The sequence below is a fragment of the Oryx dammah genome, unplaced genomic scaffold (genome assembly GCF_014754425.2).
Source record: "Oryx dammah isolate SB20612 unplaced genomic scaffold, SCBI_Odam_1.1 HiC_scaffold_4, whole genome shotgun sequence".
NCBI lineage: Eukaryota > Metazoa > Chordata > Mammalia > Artiodactyla > Bovidae > Oryx > Oryx dammah.
This window is the reverse complement of record NW_024070188.1, coordinates 80,605,384-80,631,874: the sequence shown is the minus strand read 5'-3', so window position 1 is coordinate 80,631,874 and position 26,491 is coordinate 80,605,384. Positions and strand designations below refer to the sequence as shown.

General features: G+C 41.7%; 1 protein-coding gene across 1 annotated transcript in view; it reads left to right on the top strand.

Moving 5' to 3' along the window:
- Positions 1–2,770: 2,770 nt before the first annotated feature.
- TMEM242 (transmembrane protein 242) overlaps positions 2,771–26,491 on the top strand; it is a 43,954-nt gene continuing 20,233 nt past the window's right edge. Inside the window, exons 1-3 of the mRNA XM_040238891.1 lie at positions 2,771–2,911; positions 3,431–3,531; positions 11,837–11,974. Coding sequence (XP_040094825.1) covers positions 2,824–2,911; positions 3,431–3,531; positions 11,837–11,974 — 327 coding nt within the window. The 5' untranslated portion in view covers positions 2,771–2,823. The remainder of the gene's footprint in view (positions 2,912–3,430; positions 3,532–11,836; positions 11,975–26,491) is intronic.

Here is a 26,491-nt window from a genome sequence, read left to right as displayed (position 1 = left end):
GCGACTGAGTACAGCCCAGCATGGCAATTAGCTGTCATCAAGCCCTTCCAGGCGCTTCCAGTTATGAGCCTCAAGCTTGAGGGCCCCTCGGCAGTGGATGAAGACTGGATGCGGCTGCTTTTAAATCCTGGCTCTGCCGCTTAGCAGCTGTATGCGTTGAGCAAATTAGTTTTTCAAAGTTTATGGTGTTGACTGAAAACACATAACCGAAAAGTTGAAGTAAGTCTTAAGGACCTTGCTGCTGCTGCTAAGTCACTTCAGTCGTGTCCGACTGTGTGCGACTCCATAGACGGTAGCCCACCGGGCTCCCCGTCGCTGGGATTCTCCAGGCAAGAACATTGGAGTGGGTTGCTGTTTCCTTCTCCAATGCATGAAAGTGAAGTCGCTCAGTCCTGTCCGACTCTTTGCGACCCCATGGACTGCAGCCTACCAGGCTCCTCCATCCATGGGATTTTTCCAGGCAAGAATACTGGAGTGGGGGTGCCATTGCCTTCTCTGCTTAAGGACCTTACTGAGGACTAAATAGCCTGGAAGTCAGCCTTTTAGATAGCTCTGAGGAACTGTTAGAAAAGAAGGGAGGAGCCAGGATATTGAGGAGCTTTTGCTGAAAAACAAATAAGTAGTGGAAAATCAAAAGATTACTGCTAATCACAAAAAAAACCAAGACATCTCAAGTTGATTTTAGTGTTTTTCTTTGTATGAGAAGACGCAAGAGACTGGCTCATTGAAATCATTCCTTTGATATGCACCTTAACTATCTCGGGCTAGTATCCTGTTTTTCTCCATCTGAATTCACCTCAGGATGCCCCGTTGGGGCAGCAATATTCTTTGTTTATTGAAACAGCAAGCAATATTTTTTGGGGGGGTCCACAATGGAGAAGATCAAATGAGACAATTCATTTGAGGCACTTAGGGCAATGTCAGAGGCACAGAAAACACTAAATAAATGTTATTAATAGCTGCTGTGGTCACTGTGTATAAGGGGAAGCCCTTCTTCTGTGCGGGTTTGTTGACAGCCAATTGCTAGTCCCCAATCCCAGAGTTTTCGACCTTAAACAAATTAGCTTAGCATTTGCCAACTTAAAGAGCTCTTTCAGATTCTGACGCTGTGCTTCCAAAGAATCCAGTTTAAATTCTTTGAGATTTCTCCCAGTCAGAAACTTAAACAGAGCAGTAGTGCTCAACCTGGCTCATTGTCAGAAGCACTGTTGAGCTTGTAATCTGTCCTTCTTGGACCTTCAGAGCCGCCATCTTCAGTGATAGGACCTGGGCATCAATGCTGCAAAACAGCTACTGGAATTGAGGGGGATAATAACTAGACCTAAGATATGCTGAGTGTCTGGGTCAGGCACTATGCTAACTCCTTTACCTACCTTGCTTCATTTAATTCTTATAGCAATACTGTGAGGTGGGTACTATCGGTTTCTATATTTTGCAGGTGGGGGAAACTGAGGTACCTGAGCCTCAATCAAGTTCTCAGAGCTTAGAAGCAATTGAGGACCTAATGTTTGGGCTATTAGTTGCATTTTAACTGATGCATTCCCTTACTCATTCACCCAAAATTTATTTTACATAACCAGGTAATACCCTAAGAGCCGGGGCATGTAAAAATGAACAGATATCTCCATTCCCATCCTCAAGAAGTTCATGGCTTTTGTTGTTGCTCAGAACTAACAGGAATGACAGATTGCCTTATTTTTCCAAGGATGATGTCAGGTGTCTGTGTTTGAGAGGTTGAAAAGATTTCTATGGCTACCAGCTTTCTCCTCTCAGTGGCCATTTAATGAATCCACCAGTGTCTGCAAACCAGCCACCGAGTCTGAAGATCGGGTCTGTCTGCTGGCCGCAGACGGTGAGCGTTCTAGGGCTGCCTTGAAGTTCCGAGTTAGCAACTCCTTAGGGTGGTCCTTTGCTCTCCCAGCTGGGGTTATGCCATTCACTTCAGTTAGCATCCAATCCCCTCGGATGGCGGATCAACCAAACCTTGAGGGTAGGAAGCGCATCACCACTGGGCTGGCTGGCAGTCTTACACGCATAAAACTTGTCAGGTCAGTTCATTTCAGTCACTCAGCCGTGTCCGACTCTTTGCGACCCCATGGACTGCAGCGCGCCAGGCCTCCCTGTCCATCACCAACTCCCGGAGTTTATTCAAACTCATGTCCATTGAGTCGTTGATGCCATCCAACCATGTCATCCTCTGTCGTCCCCTTCTCCTCCTGCCCTCAATCTTTCCCAGCATCAAGGTCTTTTCAAATGAGTCAGTTCTTATAAAACTAAGTATATGTCTATTCTCTGACTCAGCAATTCCACCTCTAGGTATTTTCCCCAAAGAAATGAAAGCATATATTCACCCTGTCACTTACATCTAAAGTGACAGCTTTACGGTTACGAAATTTCCCAGCAAAGTACGGAGGAAAGACTAAGCCAACTCCCTGGACACCGTGTGAAGCCGATCGGGAAACCGAGCTGCGGGGTCTCTAACCTGGTGCAATCTACGACCCCTCACTGCCTCCTAGAGTCAGAGCCGAGCAGTGTTTCAAGTAGGTATGGTATTGAAGCGCAGCGATCATCACCTTGGAGCGGGCAAATGATCCTCCCGGGTTAGACAGTCGTGGAAGACACTGTCCCCCAGGGTGCAAGCCACAGCATCTTCTCTGCCCGGGCCCCGAGGGCAGCAGAGAAGGTTTGCATGCAGAGGTCGTTCTCCGGACCGGTATTCGGGTTGCACAGAGGGAGGTGGCAGCGGAACCTTTCTCTTCAATCTCGCTCTCGTTTCCACCCGGGTCTAGTTGGCTCCGGACGCAGTAGTGAAGGCTCAGAAACATGGAGGCGGGGGACTCGGGGACTGCTGAACCGTCCTCTCGGCCGGAGGCCTCGGTGTCTGCCGATGACCGGCTTTTCCTGGTTAAAGGTGTGGTGTGGCGAGGTGCGGGTGTCAGGTCAGGGTCACCCGGGGCGCTAGCCTGCGCTGGAGCGGGCGTTCCCACGCACACGCTGCCGGGGTAGACCTTGGTTTGAGTGCCCTGAGTTTAGTGGACTGGTCCCGCGAGTTGTTTTGTATAGGCTGCATTTATCCCGTTCCCTCTGCAGTTTCTCTCATGTCTCCCCCCCGCACCTCCCCTTTCTAACTCTCAGTGTCTCTTTTTCCGTCCCCGGGAGAAAGAGAGTAAGAGACCCTGTGCCTATTCTGTGCTCTTGGGACACTTACACTGGAATGGCCTCAGGAACCAGAGGTCGTGCGGCCACGCAGGTTTCACAGCCGCCATCATTTACCTTTGCCAGGAGTTTCTTAGCTATCGTTTCTCGAATTTCCAAATTGATTTTTAAATAGTATCTGAAACTTATTTGTGTCCATCTTTTTAACTTAAGGTTTTTTGTTTTTTCTTCCTTCTCCCCACCCTCTATTTCCTTCCTCCCAAACTCTTGACAGGTGGAATTTTCCTTGGTTCTGTTGCTGCAGCAGGAATGCTAGCTGGATTTGCCACAACATTGTCTTTGGCTAAAAAGAAAAGTCCTGAGTGGTTCAATAAGGTTTGTGACATAGAAATCCGTTGGTAGCACAATTACTGTTTATAAATCAGTGGCAGCTGTTTTGAATAGAAAGTGTTGATGGCCTTTCCTATTACTCTAAGAAGTAAACCAGTGTGGACTTCTAGATTCAAAAGGGTACAATTAATCAACTGTCTTTATTTTCATTTAAAGAAGTAATTATGTGCTTTTTAAACTGTTAGCAGAACAAGACTTTGAAAGCTCGTCCAATACATTTCCTATTCACAACATGACCTTAAATCTCAATCTAGGTAAATTATTCTCAGTTGTAAGAGGCCCCATATTGTATGTAGCACACACACAAAAGCGCCAATTAAATTCTTGAGACAGCACTGCAGTAGCCATTTCTGGCTCAGAGATGTTAAAATGTTGAAATATAGTGCATCTTAGTATAGATGAAAAACAAAGGCCAGTTTTTTGAACCTGGAAACCGTGCATGTTTGTGCAGTACAGCAGCCCCGCTCCCTAGAAAATTGTCTGGCACGGAGTGGTTGTTTAGTCACTTAAGTTGTGTGCAACTCTTTTGCCACCCTGTGGACTGTAGCCCATCAGGCTCCTCTATCCATTGGATTTCCCAGGCAAGAATACTAGAGTGCATTGCCATTTCTTCCTTCACAGATCTGCCCTGCCCAGAGATCGAACCCACTTCTGTGTTGGCAGGTGGATTCTTTACCACTGAGCCACCAGGGAAGCCCTTAGCTCGTAGTAGGTGTTTAATAAATTTTGGTTGAATGAGCATAACCAACTGAGGGCGGCGGCTGCTGCTGCTAAGTCGCTTCAGTCGTGTCCAACTCTGTGCGACCCCATAGACGGCAGCCCACCAGGCTCCCCCGTCCCTGGGATTCTCCAGGCAAGAACACTGGAGTGGGTTGCCATTTCCTTGTCCACAACTGAGGGCAGAAAATCCTAATTCCATGAGCAAGTTTGAGCAGTCACCAAGTTTGAGCAGTCACCTGTCATGGACAAGTTGAATAATTTTCTTCCCATTGTGGTTGTTTTTCTGCATTGTCCTGTCTCTACCCTACCTACATCTTATGGTTTATTTATCCATTAACTTATTTCTTCAATAAATAAATGTTTGATAAATAAATGTCTATTTAGGATCTTTTATGTGCAGGCACTGTGCTAGCTAGGTGTAAGAGATACAAAAATGAACAGAACATGTACCCCTCAGGAAGCTAGGTCTGGTGTGGGAGACAAATGTTATATAACTAATCACACAAGTAACAATATAATTACAATTTGATATTTCCTTTGGAAAAAGTGTTATGTGAAAAATCATAAACCAGTTGAATTCCTTTTTGACTTGTATTTATCTTTAATAATCTTATAATTATATTTAAGCCTTAAGAATGGTGGGAGACCACATTAAAGTGCATTTAGTTTCCCCTCTGAATATATTCAGGGTTCATAGGGAGTTTTCCGAATCCCTGTTAGGAACTTCATGGTCATTTCCTCCCTATGTTACAGAATATTTTCAGAGCAGAAATATGTATCTTGAGGCAGAAATCAGTGAAACCTGAGTGATAGTGATGCTTAATAGTGGAGTTTTGGTTGATTTCTAAATCCAAGTTAACATGATAACCTTTGGTTCACAGATCTTTTGAGAATCTGATGAAAGCTAGCAATTCTCTCTCTCAAAAAAACAAACAAACAAAACACACGTTCACAACTTTGCATTCTATTTTGCAGTTCTAAGATTTGATTCCACGTATGACCTTTGTGATCTAACACAGTGACTTTCAACCTGAGGCCCACAGAACCCTGGGGATTCTTGAGACCCTTTGGAGGGTCTTTTGTAAAGTCAGTTATGGTGGTGATCCTGCTAAGACATTTGCGCTAATGGTACAAAAACAGTAACGCACAAAAGTGCTGTGCCGTGCTGTAGTTGAGGCAGCGGCCCCAGGCATGCTAGCAGGCATTGTAGTCTTCCTCTGTGTGCACCTGTGGTTAATGCCATCTTTGCAGAAGAATATCCTTGTTGAAGCAGTAAAATTATTTTTAATATCTTGGCCCTTGAATATAACCTCTTTGTGAAGTCTGTGTGAAGAAATAGGAAGTACACATAAAACACTTTGCATTATACCAAAGAAATATGTTTTTCTCAAGGTAAAGCACTTGGGTGATTGAGCCACGCAAGTGGCTAGTCTGAACTAGCCACTTTTTTTTTCATGATATATTGTTTTCACTTGAAAGAGCAACTGAGAAACTATAGTTATTCAGAAGTAGGTAGACATTTTCTTCAAAATGAACAAAATGAACCTTCTCTTCAAGCGAGCAATTGTTAGTATGTGTTGCCGATAATAAAATTCCACCCTTTATAGGTAAAAATTGAATTTAGAAAACTTGTGTCTGCCATTGTGAGCTTGCCAGCTGATTAAACACCTGAAGCTTTTTTCTGAGATTGGTGGTGATATTAATGATGTGATTTTAATATTTAATAAATGATGTCAGGAGTTTGAAAGATAACTTCTTTTGGCAAGTCAGTATTTTCTGAGTGATCATGATGCATGGATGAAAGTTCCATTCAAAATGCAAAATAGACCAATGGATTTTAATGTAACAAAGTACAATTTATTGATATGATTTTTTATTCCATATTGCAGATCATTTTTAAGAAACTATTTGTCGAGTTTGGGTATATATCAAAGAAGGGAGGCTATTAAAATACTCCTTTTTCTGACCACATACCTGTGTGAGGATAGATTTTATTTGTAGTTAAAAAAAAAAGTGAAAGTGTTAGTCGCTCAGTTGTGTCTGATTGATTGTGACCCCATGGACTGTACCCTGCCAAGCTCCTCTGTCCATGGAATTCTCCAGGCAAGAAGATTGGAGGAGGGTAGCCATTCCCTTCTCCAGGGGATCTTCCCAACGTGAGGATTGAACCTGGGTCTCCTGCATTGCAGGCGGATTCTTTACTGTCTTGAGTATTTGTATACTCCAACCAAAAAACATTGCAACGGATGGAATATAGATGCATGTATGAAAATAAAGCTCTTTTGTTAAACCAGACATTTAAAAGATTAGCAAAAATGTAAAACGTTGCTTCTTTTTGTGCTAAATGTTTTGTAGGATGGTTATTTTAATTCACATAATCAGAAATCTTTGGGATCCAAGTATAAATGGATCCTGAGACCAGGAAATTTGAGCACATCCTCTTTTGGAAGTTAAATAGTCTTCAAATAACTGAGTTATTTCAAGACCCATTTAGAAAATGAACAGACAGAAAGGGTGAGTCATCGTCTTTCTGATACAGCTATAACTTCTGAGAAATTATAAGAACAAATCTTTACTTTGGTATAATGCAACACAGCTCTTTCTATGATGTAAAGAATATAGCAGAATATATCAGCTAAGAATGCTGTGTGGGGGAAATAGCTAGATTGAACATTCTTTTTAAATATCAGAATTTGATTTATATCAGATTTATCCCAAGATTAAACTGAAAAAGAAAAAAACTGAAAACATGAACCTTATTCTTAGGGAAGCAGTTGACTTTCTGACAAACAGAACAATTTGTTTTGATAGTTTCTGTACCTGTGAATAATAGATTAAATCTTCCTAAGAATACATAGAATATAAAAGGCACCATGTATTTAAGCATAAGAGGTATTATAAATACAAAATTATGGAAAACAGTTCTTCTGTTTTAGATTTTAAGTATCATAACTGCATTGTGATTTGCTAAGATCAACTTCCATGCACACATGCCTTCATTTTAATTTAAATGAACAGAATAAACAATTTGCTGAAGAAAAATACAGCCTTGATTTATGCATGTGTAGTTATATCTAAAGAGTAACATTATTGTTTGGCAAGTCAGTCTTTGCTGCTGCCGGTCCATGAGTGTTCATTTGTAAAACTTTGAGCAGGCTGTATAAAGGCCATGTGACATATAACTCCAGTGGATAAAGCTTGATGACTAGACTTTTAAAAACTTAAGAACAAATCAGTTTTTAACATCATTTTGACTAAAATTAGTTTTAGAGTATATAGACAGTAGCTGATAATAACTCACTTCCCTCACAGTCAGTTTCTGAGACTGATAGACAAATACAGCATGTACCTTTTTAAAAAAAAAAATCTGAAAGTTTAGCAAACTTAAGATTTTGTTGGAAGTATTGCTGTGTTATTAAGGGTTGTATTTATAACCCATTGTTACCTTTTTTACTTAGCAAAACATGGATTTATGTATGTCTATAACATATAGTTTTTGTCCTCAGGGAAATATGAAATTTTTAATTTAAGTTTCAAAAATAAAACTTAAGCCAGAGCACCTAAACTGAGCCTGGTGTAATAATATTTGGTTAATGATACTGCTGCTGGATGGAAATAAGCCAGTTAGAAGTTGGTGTATTTATGTGAGGTCTGTAGTGTCTAGGGAACCACTGAAATTATAGCAGCCTGAGAAAAGGAATAAAATAAGAGAGTAGTTTTCATCATAGAAAATGGCTAAGGAAAATCTCTTGAGAATCTGGTCGGGACCAGGCTATTTCTGCAAAAAGTATGTCTTTAGATAGGATCTGTTAGGTTTTAGGCGTGGGGATACAGATAAACAAAATGTTTCTATGTACTGTGAATAGTATTCTCAATCACAAATACATGCATAAAAAAATACAAAACCTTTATTAAGAATGGGTTGAATAAAAAATAAATGGGTTGAGCAATATAAAGACAATTTTCAAAAAAAAAAAGGCTTGAGTAAATGAAAATATATTTCCAGATGAAAGGATGTTACAGATTTTCTCTTAGCAGTTAGCTAATGTTTGATGTTATTCTAATGAAAATGTCAATGAATGGGGTGAGTGGGAGTTGGAAGGACTCTTGACAAAATGTTCTAGGGTTTTTCTGGAAGAATGAATAGGTAAAAACTTAAGAAATAATTGATAAAGTGGAAACAGTATCAGACTTTATTTTTTTGGGCTCCAAAATCACTGCAGATGGTGATTGCAGCCATGAAATTAAAAGACGCTTACTCCTTGGAAGAAAAGTTATGCGCAACCTAGATAGTATATTCAAAAGCAGAGACATTACTTTGCCGAATAAGGTCCGTCTAGTCAAGGCTATGGTTTTTCCAGTAGTTATGTATGGATGTGAGAATTGGACTGTGAAGAAGGCAGAGTGCCGAAGAATTGATGCTTTTGAACTGTGGTGTTGGAGAAGACTCTTGAGAGTCCCTAGGACTGCAAGGAGATCCAACCAGTCCATTCTGAAGGAGATCAACCCTGGGATTTCTCTGGAAGGAATGATGCTAAAGCTGAAACTCCAGTACTTTGGCCACCTGATGGGAAGAGTTGACTCATTGGAAAAGACTCTGATGCTGGGAGGGATTGGGGGCAGGAGGAGAAGGGGACTACAGAGGATGAGATGGCTGGATGGCATCCGTGACTCAATGGACGTGAGTCTGAGTGAACTCCGGGAGTTGGTGATGGACAGGGAGGCCTGGCGTGCTGCAGTTCATGGGGTCGCAAAGAGTCTGACACGACTGAGTGACTGAATTGAACTGAATGTGTATGATGTAAATACTTTCTGAATATTCAGACTTTTTCTGATTCTGTAATTACATCTATGTGATTCTGGTATAAAATTCATAGTACGAAATTAGCTTAGAAACAAACCTCTGTATGTAATTTTCTCAAAAAAGTTTGAGAGGAGAAGGATTAATTCATAGAATGGTGTTGGGGCAGTTGCTAAACTGTTGGAGGAAGTGAACTCCCTTTAGTTATCAGCTTCCAACAGGACTAAAGTAAATATCAGATGAACAAAAAAGCTAGGGGTAAAGAAGTTTTTTAAACAAAAGTATAGCTAGAAGGAAAGAGAAATGACTATGACTTGGATGAGGGCAGTTAGCTTAAAATATTTAGAATGCATCCTTGACCAAAAACAAACAAGCAAAATAAAAAGATTAAACTAACCTGGGACTTCCCTGATAGTCCAGTGGTTAAGACTGCGCTTCCACTGCAGGGGGTGTGGGTTCCATCCTTGGTCAAGAAAGTAAAAGCCCATCATAAACAAACAAACAAACTAGGGAAATATTACAGCCCATATGATAGGGCTTCAGAGTACATTAATATAGAAAGAATATACAAATTAGAAGACTCTTAAGTATATAACATGAATATGCAATTCAAAAGGCATAAACGTTGGCTCATAACTTGGACAAATACACATTCTCAGTAACAATAGAAATATATAGAGTCTTATGTAAATTTCAGAGGTTTATTTTTTGTGTTTTTAGTTTACCTGAGACCATCTGATGCTGGCTAGCTTGAAATGGTCCTCATAAAACAGCACTGTAACTTAGTAAAACCTTTTGAAAAACACTTTGTATGTCTATCAGCTTATAAAATATTCATGCTTCCTCCACTTAGTAATTCTGTTTTGAGGAATTTTCCCCAAGGACTTTATCAGAAATGTGGATAAGTGTTTAGGCACAAGGAAGTTTTTAATACAAAAAAATTAATATAAAAACCTGAAGCTAGTATATATTAATAACGAATGGCTAAGTAAATTATGATGTCAGTGCAGTGTAACCTTTAAAAATATTTGAGTTCTTGACACTGTGAGAAGATGAAAGTTGAAGATTAAAAACATTTTAGTGGTGGTAAGTTTTTAAAATGTCAAAATATTTACCGTGGTTTACTGGATAATAAGATGGAAGTTTTTTTTTAATTCATCCTATTTTTTATACATACCAAATTTTCCTCAGTGATTATATAATCAGAAAAAAGTAAGATTCAGCTTTTGAGGAAGTTAAAATTTTTATTTTTGTTTGTTGATGTTTAATGTATTTTAGCAAACAGGCCCATGGAGAAAAATAATAAATTCTTAAGATTTCCTAAATTCTACAGTTTCCTTTAAGATTTTTCCAAAGGATAAATTATATTTCATATTCAGTTCAAACTGTGGGAATAAGTGACTGTCCCATAGTTGGTTTCAAGTAGATCCATAAGTATTATCACACCTTTGTCTATTTCAGCAGTGTGAATATTTGAATTACCCTAAGTAATGATGGTTTTTATTCTAATTTACACTGTGGATTTGTTTCCACTTAAAAAGATACTTTCATTTACATTTTGTGTTGTGTTGTATTTAGAATCAGAACTGAGAAATGACTGAATGGCAAATTCCTGTTAGTCTATAAAGCCCGACTGCTGAAGTGCTCTAGCTTTTATAAGCTGTGAAGCCTTGAACAAGTTATTTAATCTCTCTCTGCCTTAGTTTGGTCTTTAGTGAAAGGAGGATCATAGTACCTGTCTCACAGGGTGAGGCTGAGTGAATTAATACATGCAAAATGCTTTAAACAGTGCTTGTCATATAGTAAGGGAACAATATAAGCCATATATACATATATCTGCTTGTCTATATATATATATATAAAGCTATATATAATTATCGGGGCTTTTCTGGTAGCTCAGATGGCAAAGAATCTGATGCAGTGCAAGAGACCTGGGTTCGATCCCCGAGTCAGCAAGATCCCCTAGAGAAGGGAATGGCAACCCATTCCAGCATTCTTGCCTGGAGAATTCCATGGACAGAGGAGTATGGCGGGCTATAGTCCACGAAGTCGCAAAGAGTCAGAGACAGCTGAGCAACTAACACTTTTCACTTTTCTTTTCATATATAATTATCAGCTGTTATGTAGTATTTGGAAATACAGGATCCCTGGGAGATTGCAGTCCTGCAATCTTATAAAAAATTAATCTCATTTAGAAATAGGATTCATGGTCATTTAATGGTATAAGGAAAAATGTGGCTTTGGTCCTGATCAGTCTCATTTAATCGTTCGTATCAGTAGTGAGAAGAGACGTTTAGTGTATGAGTGCCGCTCGTGCGGCTTGTTCATAAACCGGGGACGTGGGAGAGCGGCTGAGCACGGTCAGTAGAGCTTCGCTTTGCTGCTGGGGGTCGGGCGGCCTCTTTCTCTGGGTCCATAATGGCCGGTTCACACATGCTGTGCTGTTGCCCTCCCCATTTCGGTCATAACTTCTCGGTGGCTGTGTCCCCCAGTCCCACCCCGGGACCCAAGTGTTTGGTCCGAAAGAAGTTGCTCTGTGTGCCTAGCCTGGCTTCTGGCACAGTGCCTTGCACACTCAGATGTTTGTCAGAGAAATTGTGATTTAAGTTATGCAGTTGTTAAGTAGCAGAGCTGGAATGTGAACTTGGATTGGTCCAGTGTCCCGGTTATCATGGTGCTTACCAGAGAGTCGTTAATTTCAAACGCTCTCCCAATATTTATTCTTTCAAAGTGATGATTTTTACCTCAGCCTGTCTGTCTTCATTGCAGGGAAGTGTGGCCACAGCTGCCTTACCAGAGAGCGGGTCTTCCCTGGCCTTGAGAGCCCTGGGCTGGGGCTCACTTTATGCCTGGTGTGGGGTCGGTGTGATCAGCTTCGCAGTCTGGAAGGCTTTAGGAGTGCACAGTGTAAGTAACTACAGTCTTATAGTTGGTATCTGGAATGTTGATTCTATTTTGTCCTGCCTAAATTGTCCAGATTTTCAAATTTGTATATAGTTTATTTACTGTCTTGGGAGGTGATGACAGAATTGACTGAATTCTTGCTAATAACTAGGCAGCTTGTCATTACTAGTAAATCATATAAATAATTTAAATATTTGAAGGTGGTGAAACTTCAAATATAATTAAAGTAATGACTAATTCATAGCAAATGGTCGTTCTGTATAAATTGGTGAGAGCTACTTGTTCAGGAAAATTTAATTTAGAATAGCTTTCTATGCTGTTTGACATCCATATTTATAAACATCGTTGTAAAATAATTAAAGGATTTTAAAATTGTTATTTCAATTATTAATGTGTTTACACATTATTGGAAAAAGACTTAGTGCCTGTGTGTGTGTAATTTATACTCCAAGTTGAAGAGCTGTGCATTCAGAATAATGGGAAGTTCTGTGGACCAGGCTCTTTGTGACAGATGGGAGTTGGTAGTGGTTTAGAATGGGTGGCCACAGTAGAGTTGATGAAAAGAAGTTCCAGATATATCAATGTTTCAAAGGTAGGGGCAATAAGGATTTGTTATAAATTGAATGTCAGAGGTGAAAGTTAAGTCAAGGATGTCTCCAGGGTTTGGTCTGAGCAACTAGGAAATCGACGGGATCAGTGTGAGTGGAACAGATATTAGGGGACCATGTGAGGAGCCCAGTCTGGGGCTTGTGAGTTTGGGAGAGCTTTTAGATAGCCAGGAGCCGGGTGGAGAGTCAAGTAAGCAGTTAGATATAGATGGGTGGAACTCAGGGGAGAGGTCAAGGTGAAGGTATAAATTGGAGCCTCCTCGGTATGTGGATACTATTGAGTTGGCCAAAAAGTTCGTTGGGATTTTTCTGTAACATGAGATCAGATGAGCTCACAAAGGCAGTGAATGCAGAGCAGAAAGGGAAAATCTGAGGAAGGAGCTCTTGGGCGTTTCTAAGGTTTAGAGGTTGAGGATATCGAGGAGGTTTCCCTACCAAAGAGGTAGAGAAACCCAGGAGAATGGCGACCTGGATCCAGTGAAAAAAGGTGGATGCCGGGTACACGTCGTGTTAGAATGAGAACTGATTCTTTGCTGAGTTGGCGACGTGGAGTCATCGGTGGATAAAGCCTGAGTGGAGTGGATGTGAAGGAGAACGGAGGAGAGAGATTGGAGGCCGTGTGTGGGCAAGTCTTGAGTTTGGCTCTAAAGGGAAAGGAAGAAATGGAGTCGTAGCTACAAGGGGGAATGGGGTCAAGAGAGTGTTTTTTAAATTGGTCGAATTAACAGCATGTGTGTGTGCTGATAAAGTGAAGTCGTTCATTCGTGTCTGACTCTTTGCGACTCCATGGACTGTAGCCTACCAGGCTCCTCCATCCATGGAATTTTCTTGGCAAGAGTACTGGAGTGGGTTGCCATTTCCTTCTCCAGGGGATCTTTCTGACCCAGGGATCAAACCCAGGTCTCCCGCATTGTGGGTTGACGATAGTGTGTGCTGATAGGTGTGGAGAAATGAATGCAAAGGTTGTGGGGGAGTTGTTGGAGTAACAGGTGGTATTATTAAATTGTTCACATTTGGCTGAATCATAACTACATAGGCATTAGTGTACTTCTCACTTAAAATATGTTGATAGACAGACATTGCTTTTTTCCTAGTCTATATTTAAAGTAACTGCCCAATAGTTATTATAACAATAAAATAGGGATTGATTGAAAAAGTTAGAGAACTTGTGACTGAAGATTTTTTGATGATTTTTAGACACCTCAGTTTTCCTTTTGATCAATATAAAATCTCTTCATTTCAGGCATTGTACCAGACATTTTAGACATAGCAGATTATTTAATCCTCTTAATAACTATGAAGGAGGTATTAATATCTCCCGTGTTATAAATTAGGAAATGAGGACTCAGGTCAGTCACTTGCCCAAGATCGCACAGCTTGTAATTGGCAGAGTCAAGATTTGAAGGCACATTTGATGATCTGCAGAACCTAGCCTGTTTCCAGTTTTACCTCCTTTAGCTAAGATGGACGATAAAGGAATAGGTCGAAGGGGCCAGGGCAGGGGGACGGAGGGAGTGAATTTGGTTTTGATTGTGGCGTGATCCACAGTCTTGATAACTTGACAGATTTTACTGGGTATCTTCAATGTGAACCTCATCTCCTAACATAATTGACCTCAGTCTGGTATAGAATGGCTGTTCTTTCCTCCTATAATATGAGAGCCGTTATTTGAAAACAAATGGAAAAGGTTGGGAGGAAATATGTTTGGTGATAATATGTGAGTGAATTATGGGTGTGTGGGTCAATTTCTTATTTTACTTTTCTTTGTAACTCTTAAATATGTATTGCTTTAACAGTAATACTGCTTTTAAAAAAATAGTCTTAGGTTTTTTTATTAATTTATGCTGACTACAAAGCACAACTGCTGGGGAGTTCACAAAGCCTCCTTGACCACATATGAACTCTGTGTTGGGGTGGGGGGGATGCAAATAAGAGTCAAGTTGTTAAGTTTTTGATTTCTATAAAAATGGCAGTCTGTTAGCACATCACATTGAGTGCATGGAATTGATAATGTTTCTAGAGTTTAGCATAGGTCGTAAATCAAGTGGTGAAGTTTTAAGGCATTTAAAAATATGAACAGTCTGATTTAGAAGAGTCATAATGAATCAATCCAGATTTTCATAGACCAACAAAGTTAGGCTATATTATATGCTTGAGAGCTTGGGCTTTATGGGCTAGACTGTGCTATTTTTTAAAATTAATTTATTTATTTTAATTGGAGGCTAATTACAATATGGTGGGTTTTGCCATATATTGACATGAATCAACCATGGGTGTACATGTGTCCCCCAGCTGTACTATTTTAGTTTCTAGAATGTGAACTTTTTGTTTTATGGCACTGATAAGAGATTATTACCTAAATAAAATATCTGAGGGGCAGAATTCTTTTCTGATTGGCACTATTGATTCTTTAGATTGGCACTTTTGCCATGTCTGAGAAGTCTCACAGAAAAATGAACCCACTGTTAGTTTTTTAGGATACATCTCTTGAAAGCCGTGGTGTTTATTAATTTGTTAATTCAAAAGACAAATGTGGGCCTTCCCTCATCCTGGCACTGAGCTAAGACAGAGCTTCCTGGTAGACAGTATGGGTGATTTTCCAAGGAAATTCTTGTTAGCTGACTCTGCTCTGAGACTTATGGAGAGCAATGTGGTATATATTTCAGTTCTGCATTTAGAGTTTTGATGATAACCATGAGGTTGCCCTGATTCCAGGGGTGAACTTTTATTACTATTTACTGCCTCTTACTAGGAAATTATGACCAACCTAAATAACATATTAAAAAGCAGAGATATTACTTTGCCAACAAAGGTCCATCTAGTCAAGGCTATGGTTTTTCCAGTGGTCATGTATGGATGTGCGAGTTGGACTGTGAAGAAAGCTGAGCGCCGAAGAATTGATGCTTTTGCACTGTGGTGTTGGAGAAGACTCTTGAGAGTCCCTTGGACTGCAAGGAGATCCAACCAGTCCATTCTAAAGGAGATCAGTCCTGGGTGTTCATTGGAAAGACTGATGCTGAAGCTGAGACTCCAGTACTTTGGCCACCTGATGTGAAGAGTTGACTCATTGGAAAAGACTGATGCTGAGAGGGATTGGGGGCAGGAGGAGAAGGGGACGACCGAGGATGAGATGGCTGGATGGCATCACCGACTCAATGGACATGAGTTTGGGTGAACCTCGGGAGTTGGTGATGGACAGGGAGGCCTGGTGTGCTGCAATTCATGGGGTCGCAAAGAGTCGGACACAACTGAGTGACTGAACTAGGAAATATCATTCTTCTTTGAGGAAGGAAAAGTTTTAGTCAAAAAATGTTGAGCAAAAAAAGGTCCCAGCCTTTGCATTCACTTAGTATTGAGATGGTCATTCTAGATAAACACATGTAAATCAGAATCAATTCCTGCTTCAGATAGTTAAATTGTAAATAAATCTCTGGTATAAACCAGTTCCATGAAAAAGGGTGCCCTCTAGTGGCTGACCTAGAGCAGCTCCCGTTCCCTGTTTTAATTCACAGCTCCATCTGCTGGCCTAAAAGGGACCATGTTGAACATGCTTAAAGCAAAGCTTTTATTTATTTATTTTTTTTTACTAATTTTATTTTGGGCTGTGCTGGTCCTGGTTGCTGCGTGGGCTTTTCTGTGGTTTCGGTGAGCGGGTGCTGCTCTCTGGCTGTGGTGCACTGCCTTCCCGGTACAGAGGCTTCTCACTGTGGCGGCTTCTCCAGTGGGGAGCTCGGGCTCTACGCCTCAGTAGTTGTGGCACGTGGGCTCAGTGCTTTGGGCACGTCGGCTCCATAATTGTGGCCCACGGGCTTAGCTGATCCACGGCGTCTGGGATCTTCCTGGGTCTGGGGTTGAACCCGGTGTCTCCTGCGTTGGCAGGTGGATTCTTTACCACTGAGTGGCCAGGGAAGCCCTAAAGCAAAGCTCTTCAGTTTCTTAGAAATATTTTGGATTTACTCGTTGTTTATTCAGAGTTAGTGTAGAAGTTCATTTCACATGGAAATGTTTAATGTATCAGATATAAAGAAAAAATTTTAATTTACACAATGGTAGATCATTTAAGAAGAGATTCCAAAAAAGGGAGAGAGCTAGTGGAAGCTGTCTTGTCAGCCAGCTGAAGCAGATCAGGGTGCCCAGGGTTTAAAGTGGGACCCCTGCCTACCTTCAAGTCAGAATCAGTGCAGGTCCAGCCTGGCATCACCACACCAGCTCCACCCTGCTCACCAGCTGTGGGCATGGCCTGATTGCTCAGAATGGGCTCATCAATTACTTTGAATTATGGTATTTTATCATGTGATTATTTTATCACAGCATCTGAACTGTGGAAAGAATGAACATTTAGTATGGGTTCATGTTAAGTTTAGAGACTTGTGGAGAGTAAATGCTTTTTAGACAGGTAATAAGGGCATTAGTGATATTAACTGGTGACCCCTCAATTGTCAAAAGAAAAACTGTGCCACCTACAGTTATTTAAATGGCAACTTCTTTACCTTTTATTGTTTATAGTCGGAATAGACTGAGAGGTTGAGCATATTTATGGTTAGACTGTCTTGGTGGTATTTTTTCCTTCCCTTTGAAGGAAAAGCATTAGGTGTATAAAAAATTCCTGATTAATATGATAGAAATTATTATAGCTTTTTATGCCTAATGGACCTGTGTTCTACATTTGTTTGAGGTGAGGTTATCTCAAAATACTGGTCAGAATCACCCACTGCTAACATTTACTGTAGTTTGTATAGAATATATTCATGGTACTTGGTATAGTTAAAATTTACAAGTCACTTACAGTTGTCTTCACAGGAGCTAAAACCTTGATAGTAATAAAACCATGAATGGAAACATTTTCATTTATTGTGAAATACTTTAAGTTGTCCCAAGATTTTAATTTAAAAATCAATTTATAAATTTTTTTTTTAAACCATGGGATAAGAGGTATTTGTTTTTATTTATATATATTGGTATTTATTTTTAAAGAAAAATATTTAGGACCTATCTTTCTTTAAACAAAGATGTTTTGTGTTTTGTAAAAAAAATATGTACATATTGCTTAAAAAGTCAATGTAGAAAAGTTAAAAAAAATCACCAGAAATCTCTGAGTTGTAATCACTTGTTAGAGTAGAAACATCCATCTAGACCTTGGATAGGCATGTTCATATAATTGTAAAATATTGTTTATTGTGCTACTCTAGAACTTTTTTTCACTGAACACTCATAGGAGCATCTTTGCGCTGTCGAGTGTCTCAGTCTCCATCACTTTTAATGGCTGTGAGGTGCTCAGCTGTGAGCTGTGAGTCGCCTGGGCAGCCAGAAGCATTTGGATTGTGATTTTCTGCTCTCAGGCGCCATGGTGAACCTCTGTGGGCACATGTCTTTCTGTACTGTGTTTTGTCAAGAAATGTGTTCTAAAGACAAGATGTTATTGTTGAATCGAAGTGTATTTTTTAAAAAATGTTTTTGAAATCTGTTGTTAAATGTCCCCCCAGGAAAATGTATAAAATTTAGAAGATATCAACAATGTATACAAGTTGCCTAGCATCCTTGCCATTAGTGGCTTTTGTTACTCTGAAATTTTTGCCAGTCTGACATGTGGAAAATGTCTTCCTTTACCTGTCTCTCTGAAGACCCTGCTGCTGTACAGGCTTTTATGGGGATAATCTGTGATTGGAGTCGTGCATACTCTGCAGCCCCAGTCTTCCTCCTCATTTAATATAGGTTGTTTTTTTCTCAAAAGCCCAGACCTCTTTTTCTTTAAAAAACTAATAGTTAAACATGTTAAAACAAACATATTTTAAACATCTCTCTAAAAGTTGTCATTTGACTTTTCCTGTTCTAAGTGAAAGTGAAAATTGCTCAGTTGTGTCTGACTCTTTGCAACCCCATGAATTTTTCAGTCCATGGGATTCTCCAGGCCAGAATACTGGAGAGGGTAGCCTTTCCCTTCTCCAGGGGATCTTCCCAACCCAGGAATCGAACCCAGATCTCCTGCATTGCAGGCGGATTCTTTACCAGCTGAGCCACCAGGGAAGCCCAGGAATACTGGAGTGGGTAGCCTATCTCTTCTCCAGGGGATCTTCCCGACCCAGGAATCAAACTGGGGTCTCCTGCATTGCAGGTGAATTCTTTACCAACTGAGCTATCAGGGAAGCCCTTTCCTGTTCTAAGGAAGATCTTATTTAATAAGTTCTTTTCCATTATGGCTTATTACAGGATATTGAATGTAGTTCCCTATGCTCTACAGTAGGACCTTGTTTATCCATTCTCTGTATATTGGTTTGCACTTGCTGGTCCCAGATTTCCAAGCCAGCCCTCCCTGCCCCCTGCAACTGCAAGTCGGCTCCCTTTGTCTATTCTGTAGATAAGGTCATGTGTGTCAGAGTTTAGAGTCCACATATAAGTGATATCCTTTGGTATTTGTCTTTCTCTTTCTGACTTCCTTCACTTAGTATTAATATGATAACCTCTAGATCTATCCATGTTGCTGCCAATGGCATTGTTTTGTTCTTTTTTCTGGCTGAATAATATTCTGTTGTGTACGTGTGTACCGTATTTTTATGCACGCATCTGTTGCTGGGTGTTTAGGTTGTCTCCATGTCTTGGTTGTTGTAAATAGTACTGTTGTGAATAGAGGGGTGTGTGTCTCTTTCTGAGCTACAGTTTTCTGTTAATATATTCCCAGGAGTGAGGTTACTGGATCATAATGGCAACTCTGTTTTTTAGTTTTAGTTTTTTGAGGACCCTCCATACTGTTCTCCATAGTGGCTGGACCAATTTACATTGCCACCAGCAGTGTGGGAGAGTTCCCTTTTCTCCACACCCTCTCCAGCATTTGTTATTTGTAGACTTTTTGATGATGGCCATTCTGACTGGTCTGAGGTGGTACCTCATTGTAGTTTTAATTTGCATTTCTTTAGTAATGAGCGGTGTTGAGCACCTTTTCATGTGCCTGTTGGCCGTCTGAATGTATTCTAAGAAAGATCTTTTACAGGAAGGACTATTACACCTCATCTCTGAGACAATATTGGATGTACTCTAATAAAACTTACTTTCTCCAGTCTCTTTTTGGTAGCTGTTGTTAGGAATACTTCTATATTAATATTTAGGCCCACTTCTTAATTACCTTATGACCAACTTGAGGGCTTTTGCTAATTACATTCAAATCTCTTGACTTTTTGCTAATTTCAGTTTTTACCAACATTCTGGTGTATCTCATATTAAGTGCATTTATTCTTACACTGTGTTTCAGATGAAAGCAGCATTGTAGGGTGAATGCTCGAATGCCATATGTAAAATAAAACTAAGGGAAAGCTTTAGCATTTTCCACTTCTAAGATATCTGAGAAGGAAGCAGACTTCTTGCTATATACTATTCATTGGTTTAGGTTAAAGATTAAAAACAAATTGGAGTCTCGTGGCAAATGGTTTCTTGGTAGCCACTTCTGAGTGGTCTGCAGGGGAAGTCTGAAAAGAGGCTGAAACATTTTTCTATGTCCTCGCCTAGTCTAGTTTCAGTGCTTCCAGAGATTTCTACCAGCTTCTGCCTCCAGGAAGAGAGCTTCAGTTTCTTATTCTGCTTACCGCCTGTCAGCAGCCCCAGCCTGGCTTCCTCTTCCTGATGGTACCTCCTTGACCACTCAGAACACGTCATCATGACCTTGCAGAAATGGCGCCATCTGTCAAGCTCATGGGCCTTCAAACAGCTTAAGTGTTGAGGAATGTTTTTCCTAGAATCATTTTTAAATTAATTGGAAGTGGCACTGTGTACCGGTTAAACTCAGGTCTGAGGTGACAAGAACATCTCTATACCCCTTCCTTCCCATTCCAGGGCAGCTCTGATGGGCTGGGCCTCCCAGTGGTGAGAGGCAGTCTGTGAATGTGGAGAAGCAATTGGGTGACAGGGAGACCGAGTCAAAGGGGCCTGCTCAGCTTAAAATGGGAGATAATGACTGATGTACTTTCTTTTTTCTTTTTCTTTTTTAAAGTCAAGGGAGGAAGGAAGAAGGAATTCAGCTGTTTTGGCATATTGCCAAGATTCCTCTTTTAAAAACCCATCAGTTTCCTTTTATAAGTAAAATAGGGCCCCCAGCATATTATACAGTAAGAATGTGCAGCAGTTACCAGGGAAGATAAGCCCTGCCTCAGAAGCCTTCTTGTTCCAGGCCTGACACAAATCAGGCCTAAGTACCTGAAGAGCGTTCTCAATCTTAACGCCACTGGAGGGCTGGCAGCCTTGGTGTCCCGTGTTCTCCTTTCCTTTGTCCTTACTTTCTTCCGCCGAGCATAGAAAACTGGGCTCACGTGAGCTGATCTCTGGCCAGAGCGCTGTGGGGTGAAGACCTCAGAGCGCACGCTTTCCTCTTAAGCTTTCTGTTCAGAGGCACCTACTCCTTCACCTGTGACCCTCGGCGACCCCATGGGCTGTAGCCCACCAGGCTGCTCTGTCCATGGGATTCTCCAGCCAGGAACACTGGAGTGGGTTGCCATTTCCTACTCCAACCTATTATTGGTTAGTCACTTACAAATATCTAAAACTATGAAAAAAAAATATATCACTTGGGCTTCCCTGGTAGCTCAGACAGTAAAGAATCTGCTTGTGATGCAGGAGACCCGGGTTTGATCCCTGGGTTGGGGAGATCCCCTGGAGAAGGAAATGGCAACCCACTCCAGTATTCTTGCCTGGAAAATGCCATGGACAGAGGAGCCTGGCGGGCTGTAGTCTGTGGGGTCACAAAGAGCTGGACACGACTGAGCAGCGAACACTTTCACTTTCAGTTCATCAATCAGAATATGAAATATTCTCTGTAGTTTTCCTGACTGAAATACTTCTAACAATTTTAAGCAATGTCAGCTGTGACAAGACTCGAGGCTTTCAAAGCTCTTGTTGTTTTTGTACTTTTTCATGACCTGCTTTGGCTGTTGTTTTTCACTTCCCACCACCCTGTTTACTGTAGTTTCCTCCTCTGCCCTTGTATTTTCTCCATGGTTCTGTTCGTTCCAGTGGCTTCCTCCTCATGCAGACAACTGCCAGGACCGCATCTCCAGCCAGACCCCTGAACTCCTAGCTCGTGGGTGCATTTGACTGGACACTAATCTTGGACGTCCTGCTGGGTTCGTGTGTGGTTCCACTTGAACTGTCATTTACTTCCCGTTTCAGCCTCCAGCCTATTCCCAGCATCACTCGGGGTGAATGGCAGCAGCATCCACCATCCAGCAGTGCTGCCTAGACGGAAAAGCTGGATTTTATTCATGACCACTCGCTTTCTCCCCCGCTCAGTCTGATGTGTCACCAAGTCCTGCTGCTACTCCGCCCCCACAGCCCTGTGGTTGGGGGCACCTTCCTACCCCACGCGTCTTAGCATAGCTAATGCTGGTTCTGCCTGCCTCCCACCTGGCCCTGCCGTAGTATTTCTCCACACGCGGCTAGGACATGCTGGGCTTCATCTTCCCCACACCTGCCTGCAGCTGAGGTAGGCTGTACCAGTCACCTCTGCCTACAGCTGTACCATGGATATGGTGGGCCTTTTGACATGCCTGTGAGACCCAAGAGATGCTGCTACCAAAGCCCCACCCCCATGAGGGCATTCGGCCTCCTCCCACCTGCCTCTGCCCGAGGACCTTGCTCCCGTAATTATCCCCAGCCTTTGCTGATTAACGGCCTTCCCTCTGCTGTGCTGCAGTGTGTAGAGATGTGCTCTAGTCTCTCTCACTTAGGAGTCTTCTCTGGCTACCAGCCCATTTGCCTGCTTCCTGTCACAGAAGAGATTTCCTGAAAGAGTTGCCTGTGATCCCTGTCTCCACTTCCTCCCCCGTTTATCCTCAGTCCAGCTTCTTTCCCAGCACCCCTGAAACTGCTGGTGTCAGGGCTCCGGTGCCTTGCGTGTTGCCGGGTCCAGGTCTTGTCTTTACTCTTCTGTTACTTGATCTCTCAGCAACGTTTGACACAAGTGAGCCTTCTCCCCTCCATGGACGCTGTCTTTCGGCTTCTGTGCCTTTCACTTCACCCTTTGTGTGTGTGTCCTTTGCCAGTTCATCCCCTGCAGACCCTGAAGCATTGGCGTGTCAGGTGGCTGCATATTTGGACCCCTGTTCTCCATCTGAACTCAGTCCTTGGTGCTGGTGATTAAAAGCAATCTACACTCTGACAGTGTCCACATATACAGTTCCAGCCTGACCTTCAGATTTGCCTTGAAACCACACGTGGTCCATCTCTTGTGTCTCATGGCATGTCAAAGCCCCAGCTCCTAACCAGAACTCTTGGGTTTCCTTACCTTCTCCCCAACTTGCTCCTCCCTCAATCTCTTCCATTTCAGTGAGTGCCACTCCCATCTCCCCAATCGTCAAGCCAAAAACCCAGCAGAGAATCATCTTAGACTTTCTCATTTCCCATCTTTCCCTTCATCTAAACCATGAGTGCTTGTTAGCTCTGCTGCTAAACATAGCCCGGCTCTATCATCTCTCTCCACCTCCATCTTTGCCTGGTGTATTGAAATGGTTTCTTATCTAGTATCTCAGCTTCACTTTCCCTAGAATTTTTTCCCACACAGATATGTTTTAAATGTAAGTCATATCATGTCACTCCTTTATCTAGAAACCCTTCAGCATCTCCTGTTGAGGAAATCTTATAGGATGTAGCCCCACCAACCTCACTGACCTCACCTGAGCCCCCACAAGGACCTCTCCCATCCCCTACACTAACCTGGCCCTGGACCTTCTTGTTCCTTCAGCACACCAGCCTTATTTCTGCGTGGAGCCTTTCTAGCTTTGCCCAGGACACTCCTTCCCTGGTTCTTTGCACGGCTGGTTCCACATGGCCATCTGGGGTTTCAGCCGAGATTTATTTCCCCTCCTCAGAGACACTTCCCCAGACTATCTGATTAATTGTCCAAACGCAAGAGCCTCTTCGCTCCCTCCACTCAGTTCCTCTTTGGTGTTGCCCGATTTTCTTTTCCTCATAATGTTTGTTGCAAAATGAAGTTACACTAACCACTTGAAAACTGTTTCTGTCTTTGCGAAAAGAACCTAAATTCTAAGCAGGTGGCACCCTCATTTCCCTTGTTCCCTGCTATGTCCTTGGCACCCACCAGAGCCTCGCACGGAGGAAGTGCTCTGCGGGGTGAAATCTGATCACACCGCTGTGTTGTTTCAGTGGCTCCTTCTTCCCTTGAGAGTACGTTCCAGGTTCCCTGATACGGTTTATGAGTCCCTCTGTGGCCCGGCCCTTGCTTATGCTTTAACTCGTTGATTCTCATCTGGGAGTGGGGGAGGTGTGGGGGGCAGTTTTGCTGGGTCCCACCTCCAGCCACAAGAGAGAGCTGGCAGTGTCTGGAGGTCCTGTTGGCTATCATAACTGCAGGGGAGCATCTAATGGATGGAGGTCAGTGGTGGTTTAGTTGCAAGTCCTGTCCGACTCTTGGGACCCCATGGACTGTACCCGCCAGGCTCTTCTGTCCATGGGATTTCTCAGACAAGAATACTGGAGTGGGGTGCCATTTCCTCTTCCAGGGGATCTTCCCGACCCAGGGATCGAACCCCCGTCTCCTGCATTGCAGGCTGCTGCTAAACATCCCACAGTGCACAGGACAGCCCGCAAAGAATAGTCTAGTCCAAAATGTCAGGAGTGCCACCGTTGAGAGTCTAGCTGTTCCTCTTATCCTTTGTCATGGTCAGAGGTCTATGCCTGCTGAAAGGTCATGTTCTTTCTAGCTACAGAGCCTTGTCCTTTCGCCCACTTGGAACACTCCTTCCCCTCTTTACTGTTCCCAGCTGCTGTTGACCCTGTTCATGGCCTTGATGGAGGCAAATTAAGCTTTAACCTTTACAACATGAAATTAAACCTGTTTTAGCAGTTTGGAGGTTTTTTTATAAAGATAACTTAAGTTTCTACCTCAAATTGAAAGTAACTTCCATACACAAACATTCTTCTTTTTTTTTTTGGATGGGTAAGGCTATTGTTACTGAGGACTACAGTATTATATGTATTATTAGTCCAATTGCAGAGAATAAATGAGCTGACTTAGTAAATAGCACCTATGCAGTTAGTTTAATTTTTCGACCATGGGCTCTTTCTCACTTTTTAGATATGATTTAGTGTGTTTAAACACACAAATTTTAGTTTCTTTGTGCCATGTTTTCATGTTTTCCTTTTTAATGATTAATACGAGCAACTTCCCAGTTGATGTTACAGTATTTGAATACCATAAGTAGGAAGTTGGTCCCTGGGTTTTTTTGAATTGACATTCTACCTTTGTTCTACTCACAGAACAGAGCTTTGTGGCCCTGCTTTTGTCCTTCCCCGAGCAGTCCCACTATTGCTGATGAAAGAAAATACTTTCAGGTTCTGTGATTTGTAAAGACCCCCACATGAGGATTACAAAGTTAGATAGAGCGTGTATTTATGAGCAATAGAATCACAGCCCACTAATTTTTTAAAAACTACAATTTGCATGTTACGATTTTTAAATCACAAGATTTAAAAAAAAATTGTGTTTATATAATGCTCTGCTTGCTGCTTGTAATATTAACACAACCCTCATTGCATCTTTTTTTTTCTTTTTCAAATCCATTTGCGCATGGATTATTTTTTTAAAACTTTCCACAGAACAAAATATTTTAAATAAGTTCAAAGGATAAAAATATTCCTTCTGGCATTGCATATTTATTTTACTGTGTTTCTAGCACTGTATACTCTCTTTTAATTTTATATTCTAACTTGGTAAAGGTAGATACTAGTTTTGAAAGGGATTAAGAAATCTTTCAGTTTACTCATAGCTTTATCTGAAACTTATTGTATCAACCTTGCTAAAAAACCCCAAATAGGCACCATCTTCCTTACCCCTTTATTCAAAACTCCACACCAGGTGGATTCTCCAGCCCTGCATTTCCATCTCATTCTCACTTGTTAGCTCCCAGAGCCTTACTTGACTCAGTTCTGTAGTTATTTCCTCATTCTTTTCTACCATGAACAGTGACTGAATCCCTGATCATGTACCAAGCTCTGTGCTAGAGGATAAAGATATGCTGTTAAATAAAAGGTGTTCCCTTTGGAGTGACAATTTCATCAGTAATTACGTTTGTGTGTGATAAATCCTGTAATGGAGAGAGGTACACAGTGATGGCAGATTTTTAAAAAGACTTCTCCTTGAGAGACTGTAAAAGACTTAGGAGAGGGTAGAATATTTGAACTGGATTCCTAGAGAGAAAAAGGGCATCAAGAGCTAGGAATGAAAGTCCAGGTGACTTAGTTTACAACCAGTGTTGGTTCAGCTGCTCGCTGGTCATCTTTATTTCCTGCTTCCTCCCTCCTAAGTGCTGTGACCAATAGTATTATGGCATAATCCTGCCATCAGCTGTAATATTAAAGTGAATTTGGAATAGATAATTTGAGTTAGATTTTCCATTCAAAAGGAATAATGAGCCACCTAAGATAGAAGGTCATTAGGGAGCTGGTTAACTGTAGCTGACTTTCTCCATTTTGGGGGAGTCTGTCCCTTGGACTGCAAGGAGATCCAGCCAGTCCATTCTGAAGGAAATCAGTCCTGAGTGTTCATTGGAAGGACTGATGCTAAAGCTGAAACTCCAATACTTTGGCCACCTCATGTGAAGAGTTGACTCATTGGAAAAGACTGATGCTGGGAGGGATTGGGGGCAGGAGGAGGAGGGGACAAAAGAGGATGAGATGGCTGGATGGCATCACTGACTCGATAGACATGAGTTTGAGTGAACTCCAGGAGTTGGTGATGGACAGGGAGGCCTGGCGCGCTGCAATTCATGGGGTTGCAAAGAGTCGGACACGACTGAGCGACTGAACTGAACTGAAGTCATCTCATCTTTTTTAGTTCTTTCCTTCTTATCTCAAGACTTCTTATAAATAAAAGGCTGCGTTTGAGATACTTTTATAGAGTGTAATTTTTTTCAAA